The sequence below is a fragment of the Rhinatrema bivittatum genome, chromosome 4 (genome assembly GCF_901001135.1).
Source record: "Rhinatrema bivittatum chromosome 4, aRhiBiv1.1, whole genome shotgun sequence".
Taxonomy (NCBI): domain Eukaryota; kingdom Metazoa; phylum Chordata; class Amphibia; order Gymnophiona; family Rhinatrematidae; genus Rhinatrema; species Rhinatrema bivittatum.
The window spans coordinates 108,412,944-108,431,947 of NC_042618.1; the positions used below are offsets into that span (position 1 = coordinate 108,412,944).

A 19,004-nucleotide genomic window follows, 5' to 3' on the forward strand; every position below is an offset into this window, starting at 1 on the left:
AACCCAGTCATAGATTTATTCATACATTTAGTCAAAGATGTATATTAGTTATTTCTGGTTTAATTTGAGATCCTTTCCCTTCTTAACTTATCCTCCGTAATTTTCAAGTCAAAGGTCTAATATACTGACCCAGTAACATATCTTGTAAACTAAATCCAATTAACATTTTTGAGCATCATTTTCATTCTCAGTGACCCGGATTTAGTAAAGTTTGACTACATTCATTTTGGAAGCATTTTGACTGTAGACCAGTATACTCAAAAGATACTGTACTGCATGTAGTACAATCTAAAAGGATCCAGTTTTATTTTCAGGGCCAATATAATTATTAGAACTCTGCTTTGCTATAAGACAAATGTACTAAGAGATTTTTCCCATTTTATGCCTACAGGAAAACTACGTAATTCATCTGGATCAATAATGCTAACCTGTGCTTTTTTCCTACAGAGACTGGTTCACAATCTCTTAGCAGAAGGAATGAACAGTTCTAGTTGGAGACAACGGCTCTTAGCCTGCCAGGCTGTCTCACACCTTCATGGAAATGTCAGTCAGGTGAGTTTTAGCAAACAATACAATTGACTTTGAATGTAATAGATATTCAATGTGGTTATTGCAACCACACAAATAAATGGTAATTCTCCTAGGACAAGCAGGATGGTAGTCCTCATAAATGGGTGGCATCATCAGATGGAGTCTGGCAAAGAAAACTTTTGTCAAAGTTTCTAAAACTTTGACTGGCACACTGAGCATGCCCAACATTCCATATCCCTCTTCAGTCTCTTCTTTTCTGTGGAGCTATTGTCTCACAGATGTGGAGCTTGTGCTCTTTTTTTTCAGGAAAACTTTCCATGTTCAAATTTTTCTCACTTCTGTTCCTGTGCCGGGTCTCTCGACATCATCCCGGCCCTAGTTAGTGGGCGTCGTGGTGAGTTTTCGCGTTCTTCACGGTCAATCCCCGATGGTGCCGGTTCCTGGTGACCACCGACCATCAACTGCTTGTCGGTTACTTTTTGAAATGGTGTCATTGGGTTTTCGCTGGTATCTCCAGTGCCCCCGGACCATGTCCATTACAGACCATCACGAGGTCTATATCTTGTACCTGCGGGCATCGCATGATGTGAGGGGGTGTCACTTTTGTGCCCAAATGACCCCAAGGGCAAATGATGAGATTGACATAATTAGCATCACAGAGACTTTGTGGAAGGAGGATAACCAATGGGACAGTGCTATATCAGGGTACAAATTATTTTGCAATGATAGGGAGGATCAACTTGGTGGGGGTGTGGCACTTTATGTCCGGGAGGGTATATCCAAAAGTCATACAAGAGACTAAATGCTCAGTAGAATCTATTTGGGTAGAAATCCCATGTGTGTTGGGTAAGAGTATAGTGATAGGAGTATACTACCATCCACCCAGACAAAATGGTCAGACAGATGATGAAATGCTAATCAATTTGGCAGTGCATGTTATGACCGCCGGCCGCAGCAGACCGCGACCGGGGCCGGTAACTTACCATGGCGGCAGGGCCAACCGCAGGCGCTAGGCTGGAGTCGGCAGGCTGCTCCCGCGGCAGTGCTGCCTTCCAAGATGGCCGCGGCATCCTCTGTGTGCGGTAGCCCCGCCCCCTGAAGCTTCCTAGGGGCGCGTGGGCAGCTGGAACCTGGCCTTAAAGGAACCCCTACAGGAAGTTAGGGGGGTTCCTTCCTGCAGACTTCATCTTCTGAATACTATTTAAGGCAAGGTCTAAGCCTTCAGACCTTGTCTTGGCTTCGTGGCTCTGGTGGTATTCCTGCTTGTGGTTCCTGATTTGCTCCTCCGTGTTGTGATTCCTGGATTGGCTGTCGTTCCTGCTTGGCTCTTGACTCCTGGACTGGTTACGGAATATTCTGGCTCTTGATCCCTGGACTGGCTGTGGTACTTTCTGGCTCTTGACCCCTGGACTGGCTGCGGAGTGTGTTGGCTCTTGTTCCCTGGACCGGCTTAGGTTTCTTCTCCTCTCTCGACCTGCTGGAGGCGCCAGCTTCTGTTTCCACGACCTGCTGGAGGCGCCAGCTTCTGTTTCCACGACTTGCTGGAGGCGCCAGCTTCTGTTCTCACGACCTGCTGGAGGTGCCAGCCATCTGGCTTAAACGACCTGCAGGAGGCGCCTGCATCCAGATCTTCATCAATTACCTCCAGCGACCTTCATGATTAGCCTCGCCTTCCGACGAGAGTACTTCTTCCCTCGCCGGACCAAGGGTCCACCTTCCAAGTCAGAACAGTAAGCCAAGGCCATGGACCCGGCCGAGGCCTCTGCCCTAAGAGCAGTTCCTGGTTTGGCCCAGAAGATCATGGAGCAACAGAGTATGTTAGAATCCATGGCTGCCTCCATAGAGCGGCTCAGTGCTCGGCTTGACGCTGTAGTCGCAACTCATTCTAGTCCTCGGCTCCCATTCCTCCGCTAGTACCAGCTCCGCCTGTTACTCAAAGCTACCATCTGCCTGTTCTTCCTCTACCCACTCCACCCCGATATGCCGGGGATCCTCGTCTATGTTTAGGATTCCTGGATCAGTGTAGCATGCATTTTCATCTTCAACGAACTCTGTTTCCGGATGATGTAACGAAAACCACCTATATTCTATCATTACTTGAAGGTAAAGCTCTGGCCTGGACCTCTCCACTCTGGCAATGCTCGGATCTGGTACTACAGGATCTACCACGATTTCTTGAATTGTTTCGAACAGCTTTTGAGGAACCAGGGAAGCAAGCTGCTGCCAGTACGGACCTGTTGCATCTCCGACAAGGAGGACGATCCATTACGGATTACAACATTGAGTTTCGGACTCTGGCTATGGAACTTCATTGGGAAGAACCTGTTCTGCGATCAATTTATCTGGAGGGACTATCTGCCAGAATTAAGGACGAGCTAGCCACTCGTGAACTTCCATCCTCCATAAATGCTGTAATTGAAATAGCTACCAGGATTGACCGATGGCTACAAGAAAGGGCCCGGGAGACGCTAGGATCACGGAGACGCCCGGCTATTCCTTATGTCCCGCCTCTCACCTCTACTACTTCTCGAGAACCCTCCGTTCCTGAGGGACTTGTGGCCGAACCCATGCAATTAGGCCGAGGACCTCTAACACCCGAAGAACGTCTGAGACGTCGCAAGGCAGGCCTTTGTCTTTATTGTGGGGGATCTGGTCATCGTATTGCCACCTGCCCTATTCGGCCGGGAAACTCCAAAGCCTAGGGTGCTCAGGGGGAGTCACTCTAGGTCTCATCTCCCCATCTCCCCCACTCACTGTACAAGTCACTCTGGACATCAGTGGACATGAATTTAACACTTTGGCTTTAACAGACTCTGGTGCGGGGGGAGATTTCATATTACAAGAACTAGTGGATCAACTTCAGATTCCCACTCAACTCTGCTCCACACCTTTGATCATCTCTTCTATCCATGGGGAACCATTACCCGGGAAGATAACGCATCACACAGAACCAATAAACTGCCACATTGCACCTGACCATACCGAACAAATCACCTTCTACGTCCTCAGCAAAGCCATCCACCCAGTTGTTCTAGGGATTCCCTGGCTGCAACGCCACAATCCACAATTCGACTGGACATCTCTAAGACTTACTCAATGGGGATCCGGATGCCATGGGACCTGCTTACGGAGACCTATTTCCGATTCTAGTTTCATCTGCACTTCTGTACTACGGAAGCTACCCCCGCAATACGCACAATTCACAGACGTTTTTTCCAAGAAGGCCACGGATATTTTACCCCCGCATCAAGAATTCGACTGCGCTATTCGATTGGTTCCAAGATCCACTCCACCGCGTGGTAGGGTTTATCCTTTATCTGCCATGGAGACACGGGCGATGTCTGAATACATCCAGGACAATCTACAGAAGAGGTTCATCCGTCAATCCACCTCTCCTGCGGGGGCTGGATTTTTCTTTGTTGAAAAGAAAGATGGGACTTTACGCCCTTGCATTGACTTTCGTGGTCTCAACGCTATCACCATCAAGGATCGTTATCCCCTGCCTCTTATTGCTGAACTGTTTGATCGTCTGCAAGGAGCTCAAATATTCTCCAAATTGGACCTGCGGGGGGCTTATAATCTAGTTCAGATTCGGGAAGGAGACGAGTGGAAAACAGCATTCAACACCAGAGATGGACACTATGAATATCTAGTTATGCCCTTTGGATTAACTAATGCCCCTGCTGTCTTTCAACACTTTATCAATGAGATTTTTCGAGACTTATTATATATCTGTGTGATTGTTTATCTCGATGATATTTTGATTTTTTCCAGGGACCTATAGTTGCATCGCCAACATGTGACACAAGTTCTACAACGCTTAAGGGAACATCGATTATATGCTAAACTGGAGAAATGCATCTTTGAAGCAGAGTTCTTACCTTTTTTAGGATATATTGTCTCAAAACACCTGAAGCGCTTTCTCCCCTCTCTTATCACTCCTAATTATAACTCCATCTCCTCCTAACCTGTCCCTAACCTCATACCTAATTTCCTAAAATCCCTTTACTTTCCAGCTCTGTTTAACTCAGCTCAGTTAATCCTAAACGATAGTTCTGTTTTAAAAGATTCTACTTGTTTTATGTTCAAATATATATATTCTTACTTTTGTTAAATGTATAATGCTTATTTAATCCTGTTAAATGTATAACGCTCCGGCGTAAGTTCATGTTCATTGTACACCGACGTGATATCTTTGATGAGCGGCGGTATATAAAAAACTATAAATAAATAAAAATAAAATAAATAAAACAAGGTTTCGAAATGGATCCGACCAAAGTGAAATGTATACAAGAATGGCCTCAACCCAATGGGCTAAGAGCACTCCAACGTTTTCTTGGCTTCGCTAACTATTATCGTCATTTCATCAAGAATTTTTCTAAACTGACTGCACCGTTATCTGCACTTACACGTAAGGGGGTCAACATCAAAATCTGGCCGGTAGAAGCAATAGAAGCATTCCAAACTCTCAAGGACGCTTTCCTGAGGCAACCCTGTCTCCGCCACCCGGATCCCAGACGTCCATTCACGGTGGAGGTGGATGCTTCTACTGAGGGGGTTGGAGCAGTTCTGAGTCAGAACGATGCTGGCGGGAAATTCCACCCTTGTTCCTATTTTTCGAAGAAATTTTCACCTGCGGAACGCAATTATTCTATTGGCGATAAAGAACTGTTAGCCATCAAACTTGCATTTGAAGAGTGGCGTCAGTGGTTAGAGGGGGCTCAACATCGGATTACAGTTTTTACGGACCATAAAAACCTGACATATTTACAACAAGCCCACCGCCTGAACCTGCATCAGGCCCGCTGGGCGTTATTTTTTACAAGTTCGACTTTGAATTAAGATACCGACCAGCAAGCAAGAATATTAAGGCCGATGCATTATCGCGATCATTTATTTCCGAAGATGCAGAAGAACCTTTATAGTACATCATTGACCCAGCCCGTGTCATTCTTTCAGCAACCTTCACGGTTCCCGTTGGTAAGACCGTGGTACCCAAGAGGCTCCGCAATAAAGTTTTAAAGTGGGGACATGACTCTCAGTTGGCCGGGCATCCGGGACGTAGACGTACGCAGGATCTGCTTCAACAACACTATTGGTGGCCGGGGATGCACAAGGACATTCAAGCGTATGTTGACTCTTGCCCTGTTTGTGTGCAGCACAAGAACCCTACAGGGAAACCCTGGGGTCAGTTGCAACCACTCCCTACGCCCACAAGACCATTGACACACATCTCCACCGACTTTATTGTCGACCTTCCAGCTTCCGAAGGACATACGGTAATATGGGTGGTAGTTGATAGATTCTCTAAGATGGCCAACTTTACACCATTGCCCGTCCTTCCCTCCGCTCCCCAATTGGCACAACTATTTATGTCACACATTTTTCGCCTCCACGGTATACCCCAGCACATCACGTCTGATCGTGGGCCTCAATTCACAGCTCGGTATTGGCGAAACCTCTGTACCAAGTTTCATATTGCGCTGGACTTCACCATTGCCTTCCATCCCCAAGCCAATGGGCAGGCAGAGAGAACTAATCGAGCTCTGAAACAGTTCTTGCACTCTTACGTCAATACCCGACAGGATGACTGGGCGGCTTTGTTGCCGTGGGCAGAATTTTCCCACAATTTCCATTTCTGTACTTCGACTGGGGCCTCTCCTTTTCAAATTGTTTTCGGTTACCAACCTGCTCTGCCTGTACCGCTACCTCTGTCTCCTCTCCGGCGGCCCAGCTCACCGCCACCCACTTTGAAAAACTTTGGACACATACTCAACGTATGTTACAGAAAGCGGCACTGACCGCTAAAAGATTCGCCGATCGACATCGGAGACCAGCACCATGTTTTCATCCAGGAGATAAGGTTTGGCTCAGTACCAGATACATCCGTTTACGGGTTCCCTCGATGCGTTTAGCTCCTCGGTACATCAGGTCTTTCCCGGTGATCAAACAATTAGGTCCAGTGACTTATCGATTACGCCTCCCGGCTACTCTACGCATTCACAACTCGTTTCACGTTTCCCTCTTGAAGCCCTTACTCCTCAGCTGGCCTTCTTGGAAGGTTCCTGTTTCTTCTCCATTGAGGGTGGAAGAAGATACTACTTATCAAGTTCGGGAGGTGTTGGATGTTCGCAGACGAGGTCGTAAAAGGGAGTATCTTCTGGCTTGGGAGGGATTCGGCCCAGAGGAGAATTCTTGGGAGCCTGCTACGAACATCTTGGACAAGGATCTCCTCAAGAATTTCCACATCAGTCACCCTGGGAAACCCAAGCCTTCTAGGGGGAAACCTAAAGGAGGGGCTACTGTTATGACCGCCGGCCGTGGCAGACCGCAACCGGGGCCGGTAACTTACCATGGCGGCAGGGCCAACCGCGGGCGCTAGGCTGGAGTCAGCAGGCCGCTCCCGCGGCAGTGCTGCCTTCCAAGATGGCCGCGGCATCCTCTCTGCGCGGTAGCCCCGCCCCCTGAAGCTTCCTAGGGGCGCGCGGGCAGCTGGAACCTGGCCTTAAAGGAACCCCTACAGGAAGTTAGGGGGGTTCCTTCCTGCAGACCTCATCTTCTGAATACTATTTAAGGCAAGGTCTAAGCCTTCAGACCTTGCCTTGGCTTCGTGGCTCTGGTGGTATTCCTGCTTGTGGTTCCTGATTTGCTCCTCCGTGTTATGATCCCTGGATTGGCTGTCGTTCCTGCTTGGCTCTTGACTCCTGGACTGGTTACGGAATATTCTGGCTCTTGACCCCTGGACTGGCTGCGGAGTGTGCTGGCTCTTGTTCCCTGGACCGGCTTAGGTTTCTTCTCCTCTCTCGACCTGCTGGAGGCACCAGCTTCTGTTTCCACGACCTGCTGGAGGCGCCAGCTTCTGTTCTCACGACCTGCAGGAGGCGCCTGCATCCAGATCTTCATCAATTACCTCCAGCGACCTTTGTGATTAGCCTCGCCTTCCGACGAGAGTACTTCTTCCCTCGCCGGACCAAGGGTCCACCTTCCAAGTCAGAACAGTGCAATAATAATGGGAGATTTCAATTATCCAATAATAACAGAAGCAAACCTTGCACATAAGCAAGTATCCGGGATCACTGGTGCAGGAAAGGAGGTATGATTCCATGAATACTTTTAAAGCATTTTTATTGGAAAGATTCAGAAATCCTTACTGTGGCAACTCCATACAAAATGACAGGCAAGAGTAACAGGTCCCCCGACACGGTCCGTGTTTCGCGGAAGCTGCATCGGGAGGGACCGGATGACATTCAAAGTCTAAAAATATAACAGACGTAATCAGACATGGAAACGAAAAAACAGGCTGCTACAAAAAAATTACAATAAATAAGAGCATACCTTTAAACAGTCATCAGGAGCGCAAGCGCCCTCTGCAGAAGGGGAACATTTAAAGAATAAATTGGCGCGAAAAGTTCACTCTCGCGAGATGCTGTGAATGACAGGCAGACACCTGTAGCCTAATTAAACAATGACTTTACAGCACTTAAAATCGGGAGGGAAGGCGCCCATCACATTTAACAAACATCTGAAAGCAGAGTAGCGCAATCTCCTGATGCAGTAAATAACAATTTCCGGATGCAGTAAATAACAGACTGACACCTATAGTCCTGAGAAAGAGTCCACCCAAGCTCTAATAAAACTGGTACCATTCAATGTCTTTGTTAAGACCGTAAGGGGAAACTGAATTGAGAGTGAAAATCCACCGCTGCTCTCTCCGACCAAGCATACCTGGAAAATCTCCACCTCGTGAAGGGGGCGAGACCACCTCTAGTACCAGGAAGGAGAGGTCAGCGACGGAGTGACCGGCATGGATCCAATGCGTGACCAAAGGTTCATCCAATCTAGATAATCTAATATTCGAGCAATGCTCGATAATGCGCGTCTTGATCATTCGTGAGGTTTTCCCCACGTATAGCAGAGAGCAGGGACAATAGATGACATAAATTACACCCTTTGTACAACAGTTAGACTGATGGTGTAATCTGAACTCACGTCCAGACCCAGGGTGTTTAAACATTGTCAGTGACTGAGTGTGGTTGCACATCGTGCAGCGGCCACAGGGGTTATGACCACCATCGGAGCGTGAGTGGTGTTGCTCAGGTGGTAAAAGTGTATGTACAAGACGGTCTCTTAAGTTACAGGCTCTCTTAAAAGTAAAACGCGGTGGACCATGCATTAGATCAGTGAGGGACAACGCAGACCAATGACGTCTAATCATATTCACAACAGATCTTCCAACTATAGAAAAAGGGAGAATACAGTTATAAGAGGTGTCATTAGATTGTGTGGTAACACCAAACAGCCAATCGCGATGTGTATACAGGGCTCGTTTAAAGGCTTTTTTCACAATCCGGGTGGGATATCCCCTCTCAATAAACCGAGTGAACATATTCTCTGATTGGGAAAGAAACTCCCTCCGTGAAGAGCACAGGCGCCGAAGCCTTAAAAATTGCCCCATTGGAATATTATCTCGGAGTGCTCGGGGATGACAGCTATTGTAGGCCAAAAGTGTGTTCCGATCAGTGGTCTTGCGGAACAGGGTAGATTCAAAACATTCCCCGTTCCAAGATATCATAATGTCCAAGAAGGAAATCTGGGACGGATGAATACAATGATTAAATTGGATATTAGAACTGATTGAGTTCACCCAATCTAAAAACATGAAAAATTGTATATCAGAGCCCGTCCAGATAATAAAGACATCATCAATATAACGAAGCCAAACATGGATGAACTGGGACCATCTGGAAGTGTAAATGTGAGTGGTTTCATATTCATCCATGTACAGGCAGGCCAAACTCGGAGCCATGGTGGCCCCCATGGCAGTCCCCTTAATCTGTTGGTATATAATGTCTTGGAAACTGAAAAAATTTTTGGTCAATGCTATTTCTGCAAGGTGTACCAAAAAGGACGTGGTGATCCGATGTGGCGGACGTGTATCCAACACTTTTTCAATAACTGTCAGAGCCTCATTTTGAGGAATGTTTGAGTAAAGTGAAACAACGTCTAATGTAATGAGAAAAATGGGTGAGGAAATCTCAATATCTACTAACAATGTCAAAAAATGAGCGGAGTCCCGGACGTAAGACCTGATGCGGGGGACCAGAGGTTTAAGGAAAACGTCCACAAATTGGGACAATGGTTCAAGCAGGGATCCAATGCCGGACACTATTGGGCGACCAGGCGGGTGCGTTAGGGATTTATGTATCTTAGGTAGGGTATAGAATATAGGCATTACCGGATAAGGAGAGATCAAGAATTTGGCTTCTTTATTTGTAATGATATGAGAATCCAGAGCTGATTGTACGACAGATTTTATACTCTCAAGTAAAAATGCCGTGGGGTCTGATAAGAGAGGGGTGTAGAAAGAGGTATCCCCCAATTGTCTTAACACTTCCCTTTCATAGTCCAATCTATCTAGTATGACTATGCCACCTCCCTTATCTGCTGGCTTAATGACAATGGTGGTATCATTTGATAGGGCTTTAACGGCAGCAGCCTCGCTCTTAGACAAATTATATCGAATATATTGAGATTGTAAACAAATCTCGACCGCATCTTTACAAACAAGGCGCTCAAAAGCACCCAGGCTGACATCAATCCCAGGGGGAGTCCATTTAGATTTAGTATGTACCACTGAAGAATCAGATGGGGGTGGAGAGTCTTCAAAAAACAATTTTAGCTTGAGTGTTCGAAAAAAGCGGTGTAAGTGTACTTGAAGATCAAAGAGATCCCCTTTTTGAGTGGGGACAAATGACAAGCCCCGATGGAGAACGCTTTGTTCAGATGCCGTGAGATGGCGTGAAGAGAGATTAAATACCGTTTCCTCTCTCATTGCCAGAAGTCCGCCTGGGTTCGGGTAGGGCGGGATGGCCGATTCTGAGGGTTGTTCTGCACCAGGGGAGCAGCTCGCTGGCGAAGGTGTCGCGAGTCCGGTCTCGGCTGAGGCGGCTGCTGACCCGAGTCTAAAAAAGACGCCGCAATTGAAGAATACCGTGAGGCAGAAGAGACTGCCGGCAAAAGAGGGACTTCGCCTGGTGTTATATCCTGTGCAACAGCGGTACGTGCGGGGCGTCCGGGGTCGGCTGAGGTAGCGGTGCCCCGGGCACGACGAAACTGGCCCCGAGTTCGGAGGACTCGGGACTCTTCTCCCGATGAATCTCCTGACGAAATGCTGTCCGCAAAGGTTACTTTCTTGGAGGATTTTTGGACCATCCATTTATACACGTACCCAGATTGGTAGTCCGTTGCGTCCCTCTGAAATTTGCTAAGTTTGACAGCTTTAAGATCAGATCTAAATTTCTGTAAATTTACTTGAAATTCTTCAAGCTGCTGTTAAGTGCTGTAAAGTCATTGTTTAATTAGGCTACAGGTGTCTGCCTGTCATTCACAGCATCTCGCGAGAGTGAACTTTTCGCGCCAATTTATTCTTTAAATGTTCCCCTTCTGCAGAGGGCGCTTGCGCTCCTGATGACTGTTTAAAGGTATGCTCTTATTTATTGTAATTTTTTTGTAGCAGCCTGTTTTTTCGTTTCCATGTCTGATTACGTCTGTTATATTTTTAGACTTTGAATGTCATCCGGTCCCTCCCGATGCAGCTTCCGCGAAACACGGACCGTGTCGGGGGACCTGTTACTCTTGCCTGTCATTTTGTATGGAGTTGCCACAGTAAGGATTTCTGAATCTTTCCAATAAAAATGCTTTAAAAGTATTCATGGAATCATACCTCCTTTCCTGCACCAGTGATCCCGGAGATTTCAATTATCCCAATATTAACTGGGTAAATGTAACATCAGGACTTGCTAGAGATATAAAGTTCCTGGATGTAATAAATGACTGCTTTATGGAGCAATTGGTTCAGGAACCAACAAGAGAGGGAGCTATTTTAGATTTAATTCTTAGTGGAACGCAGGATTTGGTGAGAGAGGTAATGGTGGTGGGGCCACTTGGCAACAATGATCATAACATGATCAAATTTAAACTAATAACTGGAAGGGGGACAATAAGTAAATCTGCAGCTCTAACACTAAACTTTCAAAAGGGAAACTTTGATATAATAAGGAAAATAGTTAGAAAAATCTTAAAGGTGCAGCTGCAAAGGTTAAAAGTGTTCAACAGGCATGGACATTGTTTAAAAATACAATCCTAGAGGCGTAGTCCATATGTATTCCACACATTAAGAAAGGGGGAAGGAAGGCACAACGATTACCGTCATGGTTAAAAGGTGAGGTGAAGGAGACTATTTTAGCCAAAAAAAATCCTTCAAAAATTGGAAGAAGGATCCATCTGAAGAAAATAGGATAAAACATAAGCATTGTCAAGTTAAGTGTAAAACATTGATAAGACAGGCAAAGAGAGAATTTGAAATTAAGTTGGCCATAGGGGCAAAAACTCATAATAAAAAGTTTTTAAAATATATCCGAAGCAAGAAACCTGTGAGGGAGTTGATTGGACCATTAGATGACGGAGAGGTTAAAGGGGCTCTTAGGGAAGATAAGGCCATTGCAGAAAGTCTAAATGAATTCTTTGCTTCCGTGTTTACTAATAAGGATTTTGGGGAGATACCAGTTCCGGAGATGTTTTTCAGGGGTGATGAGTCAGACGAACTGAACAAAATCACAGTGAGCCTGGAAGATGTAGTAGGCCAGATTGACAAACTAAAGAGTAGCAAATCACCTGGACCAGATGGTATGCATCCTAGGGTACTGAAGGAACTTAAAAATGAAATTTCTGATCTATTAGTTAAAATTTGTAACCTATCTTTAAAATCATCCATTGTACCTGAAGACTGGAGCATGGCCAATGTAACCCCAATATTTAAAAAAGGCTCCAGGGACGATCCGGGTAACTATAGACCAGTGAGCCTGACTTCAATGCCGGTAAAAATAGTGGAAACTATTCTCAAGATCAAAATCGTAGAGCATATAGAAAGATATGGTTTAATGGAACACATTCAACATGGCTTTACCCAAGGAAAGTTTTGCCTAACAAAGCTGCTTCATTTTTTTGAAGGGGTTAATAAACACTTGGATAAAGGTAAACTGGTAGATATAGTGTATTTGGATTTTCAGAAGGCATTTGACAAAGTCCCTCATGAGAGGCTTCTAAGAAAACTAAAAAGTCATGGGATAGGAGGCGATGTCCTTTCGTGGATTACAAACTGGTTAAAAGACAGGAAACAGAGAGTAGGATTAAATGGTCAATTTTCTCAGTGGAAAAGGGTAAACAGTGGAGTGCCTCAGGGATCTATACTTGGACCAGTGCTTTTCAATATATATGTAAATGATCTGGAAAGGAATACGACGAATGAGGTTATCAAATTGGCAGATGATACAAAATTATTAAGAGTAGTTAAATCACAAGCGGATTGTGATACATTTCTTAGTATCTCAGCCTTCTGAAAGAATTAAAAAATGAAATGTCATACTTATAAGTAATTTGTAACCTATCATTAAAACCATCCGTTCTACCTGAAGAATGGAAGTTGACCAATGTAACCCTGATTATATAAAAAGGGATCCAGAGTTGATCCAGGATACCATAGACCAGTGAACTTGACTTCGGTGCCGGAAGAATCGTGGAAACTATTATAAAGAATAAAATCACAGAGCATATAGATAGACATGATTTAATAGGACACAGCCAGCATAGATTTACTCAAGGGAAGTCTTGCCTCACAAATCTGCTACATTTATTTTGAATGGGTGAAATAAGCATGTGGATAGAAGTGAACCGGTAGATGTGGTGTATTTGGATTTTCAGAAGGCATTTGACAAAGTCCCTCATGAGAGGCTTCTAAGAAAACTAAAAAGTCATGGGATAGGAGGCGATGTCCTTTCGTGGATTACAAACTGGTTAAAAGACAGGAAACAGAGAGTAGGATTAAATGGTCAATTTTCTCAGTGGAAAAGGGTAAACAGTGGAGTGCCTCAGGGATCTATACTTGGACCAGTGCTTTTCAATATATATGTAAATGATCTGGAAAGGAATACGACGAATGAGGTTATCAAATTGGCAGATGATACAAAATTATTAAGAGTAGTTAAATCACAAGCGGATTGTGATACATTACAGGAGGACCTTGCAAGACTGGAAGATTGGGCATCCAAATGGCAGATGAAATTTAATGTGGACAAGTGCAAGGTGTTGCCTATAGAGAAAAATAACCCTTGCTGTAGTTACATGATGTTAGGTTCCATATTAGGAGCTATCACCCAGGAAAAAGATCTAGGCATCATAGTGGATAATACTTTAAAATCATCGGCTCAGTGTGCTGCAGCAGTCAACAAAGCAAACAGAATGTTAGGAATTATTAGAAAGGTGTCATGATCCGCTATGCTGGTGGGAGGAGCAATCAGATAGAGGTGTCAATCTGATGTATTGCGTAGGCGGACTTAGCAATCTGTTGTTATAGACTGCCTGAGATAGTAGTAAGTGGATCCTTGGGCCGGTGGCAGATGACCACGCCGCCGGGGGAAGATCCCGAGAGGGACCACTGGCTAGGCTTAGAGTATGGAGACAGACACACACTAGTTCTTTTATTAAACAGGTCTTGAAACCACCAGAGGTGGCAGTAGTGAGCTGAAGCACCCGGTAGGGCTGAAGTCCCTCAGATACTGTAACAGCGATCCCTGGATGGCTGAGCTGTTTCGAAACTGTAGATAGTGAGTAAGCAGGGTATGCAGAATTCATGAACAGAACTAGATGACAATACTCACAAATTGGTCTCAGAGAGCTCAGGAGCTGGAAAAGATAGGCCCTCAAGGAGCGAGTACCTGGTTCCAGGGAAAGCTCTGAGAGAGCAATGGTAACTCACAATGATGTAGATAATGATGACTTCCAGGCAGAAGAGAATCAGCAGATAGTCAGGAACGAGGGCCCTCGAGGAGCGAGTACCTATTCCTGTCTGTAACTTGAAAGGCAAAGAGAGAGAGAGCGAAGCCCCCAAGGAGCGGGTACCTCTCGTAAGTCCGAGGATGTTGCGGTCTCTACCACTTCCCCCTTGCTAGCCGTGTTCAGGGCTCACCTCCGAGGCCGGGAACGCCACCTCCGCGGCTCTGCTATGCATTCAGGGCGTCCGCCATTGCTGGGCCGTCTCGCTGCCGCCCCGCGCGCACGCGGGGACGCGCGTTATGGACGTACGCTCACCGGAAGCCTGACCCCGCCTGAGCTGACCACGCCACGCCCCAAGCCCGATATAACCGGCGTTCCTCAGTCCTCTCATTGCCTTGCAACGAGGGTCGCTACAGTGTGTAGTTCTTAGTTGCACTTCCGTTGTTCTGCTTCAGCTACCGACCTCTGCTTGTTCCTGACTCTGCTTCTGCCTGCCGCCAGCCACCGACCTCTGCTTGTTCCTGACTCTGCTTCTGCCTGCCGCCAGCCACCGACCTCTGCTCGTTCCTGACTCTGCTTCTGCCTGCCGCCAGCCACCAACCTCTGCTCGTTCCTGACTCTGCTTCTGCCTGCCGCCAGCCACCGACCTCTGCTCGTTCCTGACTCGACCGCTGTCTGCCGCAGCTACTACGCTCCTGTCCTCCGGACAGTGCCTCCTGCAGGCCTGGGCTGGAACTCCTGCCAGACTGCCTTGGGTCCCGAGACCTTCTACTTCCTGCCAGGCTCTGGCCTACTCGCTGCTGGCTTCCAGCTTGCACCCTGCAAGTTCCAGTCAAGACATTACTGACTCTGATCCTGCTTCCGCCTGCTCTGTGCTCCCTGACCTACAGGCTCTTGCTACTGGACTCTGTGCTTACTCCTTGCCCGGGCTTTCCTAGAGAGACTATCCTGTGCAGAAGTCCCAAAGGACTAGGACCCTACGGGCTCCTCCTGGGGGGTCCTGGTTCCCGGGTGAAGAGCTTAGCTGCACTCCCAAGTCCCAAGGTTCTGGGACCCTACGGGCTCCTCCTGGGGGGTTCCCAGTTCCCGGGTGAAGACCCCTACGTGTCTCTCCTAAGTCCCAAGGCTCCAGGACCCTACGGGCTCCTCCTGGGGGGTTCCTGGTTCCCGGGTGAAGACCTGTGCCTGTGGCTCTGCCTCCCGAGCTACTCTACCCAGGGTGGTTCGGCTCAAGGGTCCACTCTCAAGCCGCAGCTTCCCAGACTGCAACAGATTGCAAGGCCATGGACTCGGCGGAGTCCCCCAGCTTGCAGGCGATCCCTGGGATGGCGCAACGCCTGCAACAGCAGCAACTCTGCATAGACACTCTTGCTGCCACCGTGGATCAACTGGCCTCCCGCCTAGAGGCTTCTACTCGCCAAAGGTCGTCGGTACCTGGCACCGCGCCCAATACCCAGTTGCCGGCTCCCAGCAGGTATGCGGGTGACAGTAAGACCTGCCGCGGGTTCCTGAACCAATGCCAAATACGGTTCACCTTGTTACCCCACCAGTTTCCCACAGAGGCAAGTAAGGTGGCATATATTTTTTCTCTACTGGATGGCAGGGCCCTAGAATGGGCATCACCTTTGTGGGAACGCTCAGACCCTCTGCTACAGGACCTCCAGGAGTTCCTCCTCCAGTTCCGTCTGGCGTTTGACGACCCTGCGCGGCGGTCTACAGCCGCCTCCGAGCTTCTGCATCTCCGACAGGGCACACGCCCTGTGGCTGAGTACATCATCCACTTCAGGACTTTGGCTATGGAGCTGGATTGGCAAGATGACTGTTTAAAGGGAATTTTTCTCGAAGGTCTGGCTGGCCGGATTAAAGATGAACTGGCGGGGCAAGAGATTCCCAAGGAGTTAAACGACCTCATGGATATTGCAGGCAAGGTTGACTGCCGGCTACAGCAGCGTGATAGAGAGACTCGGCCTAGTAGCAGGAGTCAGTCACATGTCTCCTGCAGGCCTTCTCAGCAGAGGCGTTCTCCTGCGGTTAACTCAACCCCCGAGCCCATGCAGCTGGGCAGGTCACCACTTACACCAGATGAAAGGAGCCGTCGACGCTCGTTAGGCCTCTGCCTATACTGCGGTAGTAAAGGACACTACCTGTCGTCTTGCACCGAGCGTCCAGGAAACGGTCATGCCTAGGTTATACTGAGGAGCTACACCTAGGCGCTACCGGATCCGCTCCTCTTTGCACTCTGCCAGTAACCCTCAAGTACCCCGGTGGGGAGGTCCAGATTCGGGCCTTTATTGATTCAGGGGCCGAGGGGAACTTCATTGTGGCAGACCTGGTGAACCAATTGGGTTTGCCCACCGAGCGTAAGCATCCCCCCTTACGCATTTCCTCGATACGAGGGACTTTGTTACCTGGACATATCTCCTGCTCTACGAAGCCCATAACCCTACAGATGGGGTTATTCCACACTGAGGAGATCTCTCTACTCGTCCTGGAGAGAGCCGTGCATCCCTTAGTGTTGGGGCTGCCCTGGCTTCGCCAACACTCACCCGTCATCAAATGGGATGACTTCCAGTTGGTTAGTTGGGGTCCTGCCTGCTTTGACCGGTTCTTGAAGCTTCCTCATCCTCCCAGCACTCTGCATCTCTGCTCCACGCCCCTTTTGCCCAAGGCCTATCAAGGATACCAGGACGTCTTTTCCAAAGAGATGGCAGAGATTCTTCCGGAACATAGGCCCTTCGACTGTCCCATTGATCTGGTTCCTGGCTCTACGCCGCTTCGCGGCCAGGTGTATCCCCTGTCTCTCCCAGAGACCAAAGCGATGTCACAATACATCTCTGAGAACTTAGTCAAGGGATTCATTCGTCCGTCCCGCTCCCCGGCAGGAGCGGGATTCTTTTTTGTGGGCAAGAAGGATGGGTCACTACGACCATGCATTGACTACCGTGGTCTTAACGCTATTACTAAGCGGAACCGCTACCCGCTGCCACTCATCCCTGAACTACTGGACCGTCTTCAAGGTGCCCGCATCTTCACTAAGCTGGACTTGAGAGGGGCTTATAACCTCGTACGCATCCGACTGGGAGACGAATGGAAGACGGCGTTCAACACACATGATGGGCATTACGAATACCTTGTAATGCCCTTTGGACTTTGTAACGCCCCCGCCGTCTTCCAGCACCTCATGAATGAGGTCCTCCGAGAGATGCTTCACTCCCATGTGATTGTTTATTTGGACGACGTCCTTATTTTCTCTAAAGATTTGAACTCCCACCGTCAACATGTCTGTCAGGTCCTTCAGGCGCTACGAGAGAATCACCTATACGCCAAGCTGGAGAAGTGTGTGTTTGAGGCGGATTCTCTACCCTTCTTGGGATATATAATATCTGCTACCGGTTTTCGTATAGACCCGGAGAAGGTAGCCGCCATTACCAAATGGCCTCAACCCTCAGGTCTTAAAGCCCTCCAGCGCTTTCTGGGGTTTGCAAACTTTTACAGACATTTTATCCCCAGATATTCTCACCGTGTGGCTCCCCTTACTGCCTTGACCCGGAAAGGGGCTGATGTCAAGCATTGGCCTGAGGCGGCCATCAATGCCTTCTCTGATCTCAAGAAAGCCTTCCTCTCAGAAGTCTGTCTCCGCCACCCAGACCCGGCACGGCCATTCATCGTGGAGGTCGATGCTTCCAGCATCGCTGTAGGAGCTGTCCTCAGCCAGCACTCCGACTCTGGGCAACTCGTTCCGTGCTCGTATTACTCCCGGAAGTTTTCACCCGCAGAGATAAATTATTCCATAGGGGATAAGGAGCTGCTGGCAATCAAGCTCGCCCTCGAAGAATGGCGACAGTGGCTCGAGGGCTCCTTACATACAACCACCGTTTACACGGATCATAAAACCTGGAGTTTCTGACTCAGGCTCAACGACTGAACCCCCGTCAGGCACGATGGGCCCTGTTCTTCAGTCGATTTGATTTCATCGTGCAATATCGTCCGGCGGCCAAGAACATCCGGGCTGACGCCCTGTCTTGGGCCACCTGTGCCGAAGAGGAGGTTGACTCTCCGCAGTTCATACTGGATCCCTCCAAGATTCGGCTCTCTGCTCTGACTACCGTCTCGCAGGACCGCACGGCGCTCTCTCGCCGGGACCGGTTGACCGCACTACGATGGGCCCATGATTCCTTGGTTGGAGGACACGCCGGACGTGACAGGACGTTGGAACTGATCAACCGGTACTACTGGTGGCCTACCATTCGGCGTGATGTCGCCTCCTATGTGGCTTCTTGCCCCACCTGCGCTCGCCAGAAGCCCAGCCCGGGTTCTCCTTTTGGCTTGTTACACCCGCTTCCGGTCCCGACCGAGCCGTGGACCCATATAGCCACGGACTTTATCGTGGACCTGCCTCCCTCTCAAGGACACACGGTCGTATGGGTCACGGTTGACCGTTTTTCCAAGATGGTCCACATGGTTCCGCTACCCAAGCTTCCCACTGCACCAGAATTGGCCCTCCTGTTCACCCAACATGTGTTCAGGCTCCATGGCCTTCCGCAGGACATAGTTTCTGACAGAGGTTCGCAATTTGTGGCTCGCTACTGGAGAGAGCTCTCTGCAAGTGTTTTCAAGTGAAGCTTAGCTTTTCTACGGCATTC

The 19,004-nt window shown here is 48.2% G+C and overlaps 1 protein-coding gene across 3 annotated transcripts in view; it reads left to right on the forward strand.

The window, feature by feature from the left end:
• Positions 1-19,004, forward strand: part of HEATR4 (HEAT repeat containing 4) — a 265,168-nt gene that overhangs the window by 162,956 nt on the left and 83,208 nt on the right. For all 3 annotated transcript variants that reach the window (XM_029598645.1, XM_029598646.1, XM_029598647.1), the window contains one exon: positions 448-552. In XM_029598645.1, the coding sequence (XP_029454505.1) occupies positions 448-552 (105 nt within the window). The remainder of the gene's footprint in view (positions 1-447; positions 553-19,004) is intronic.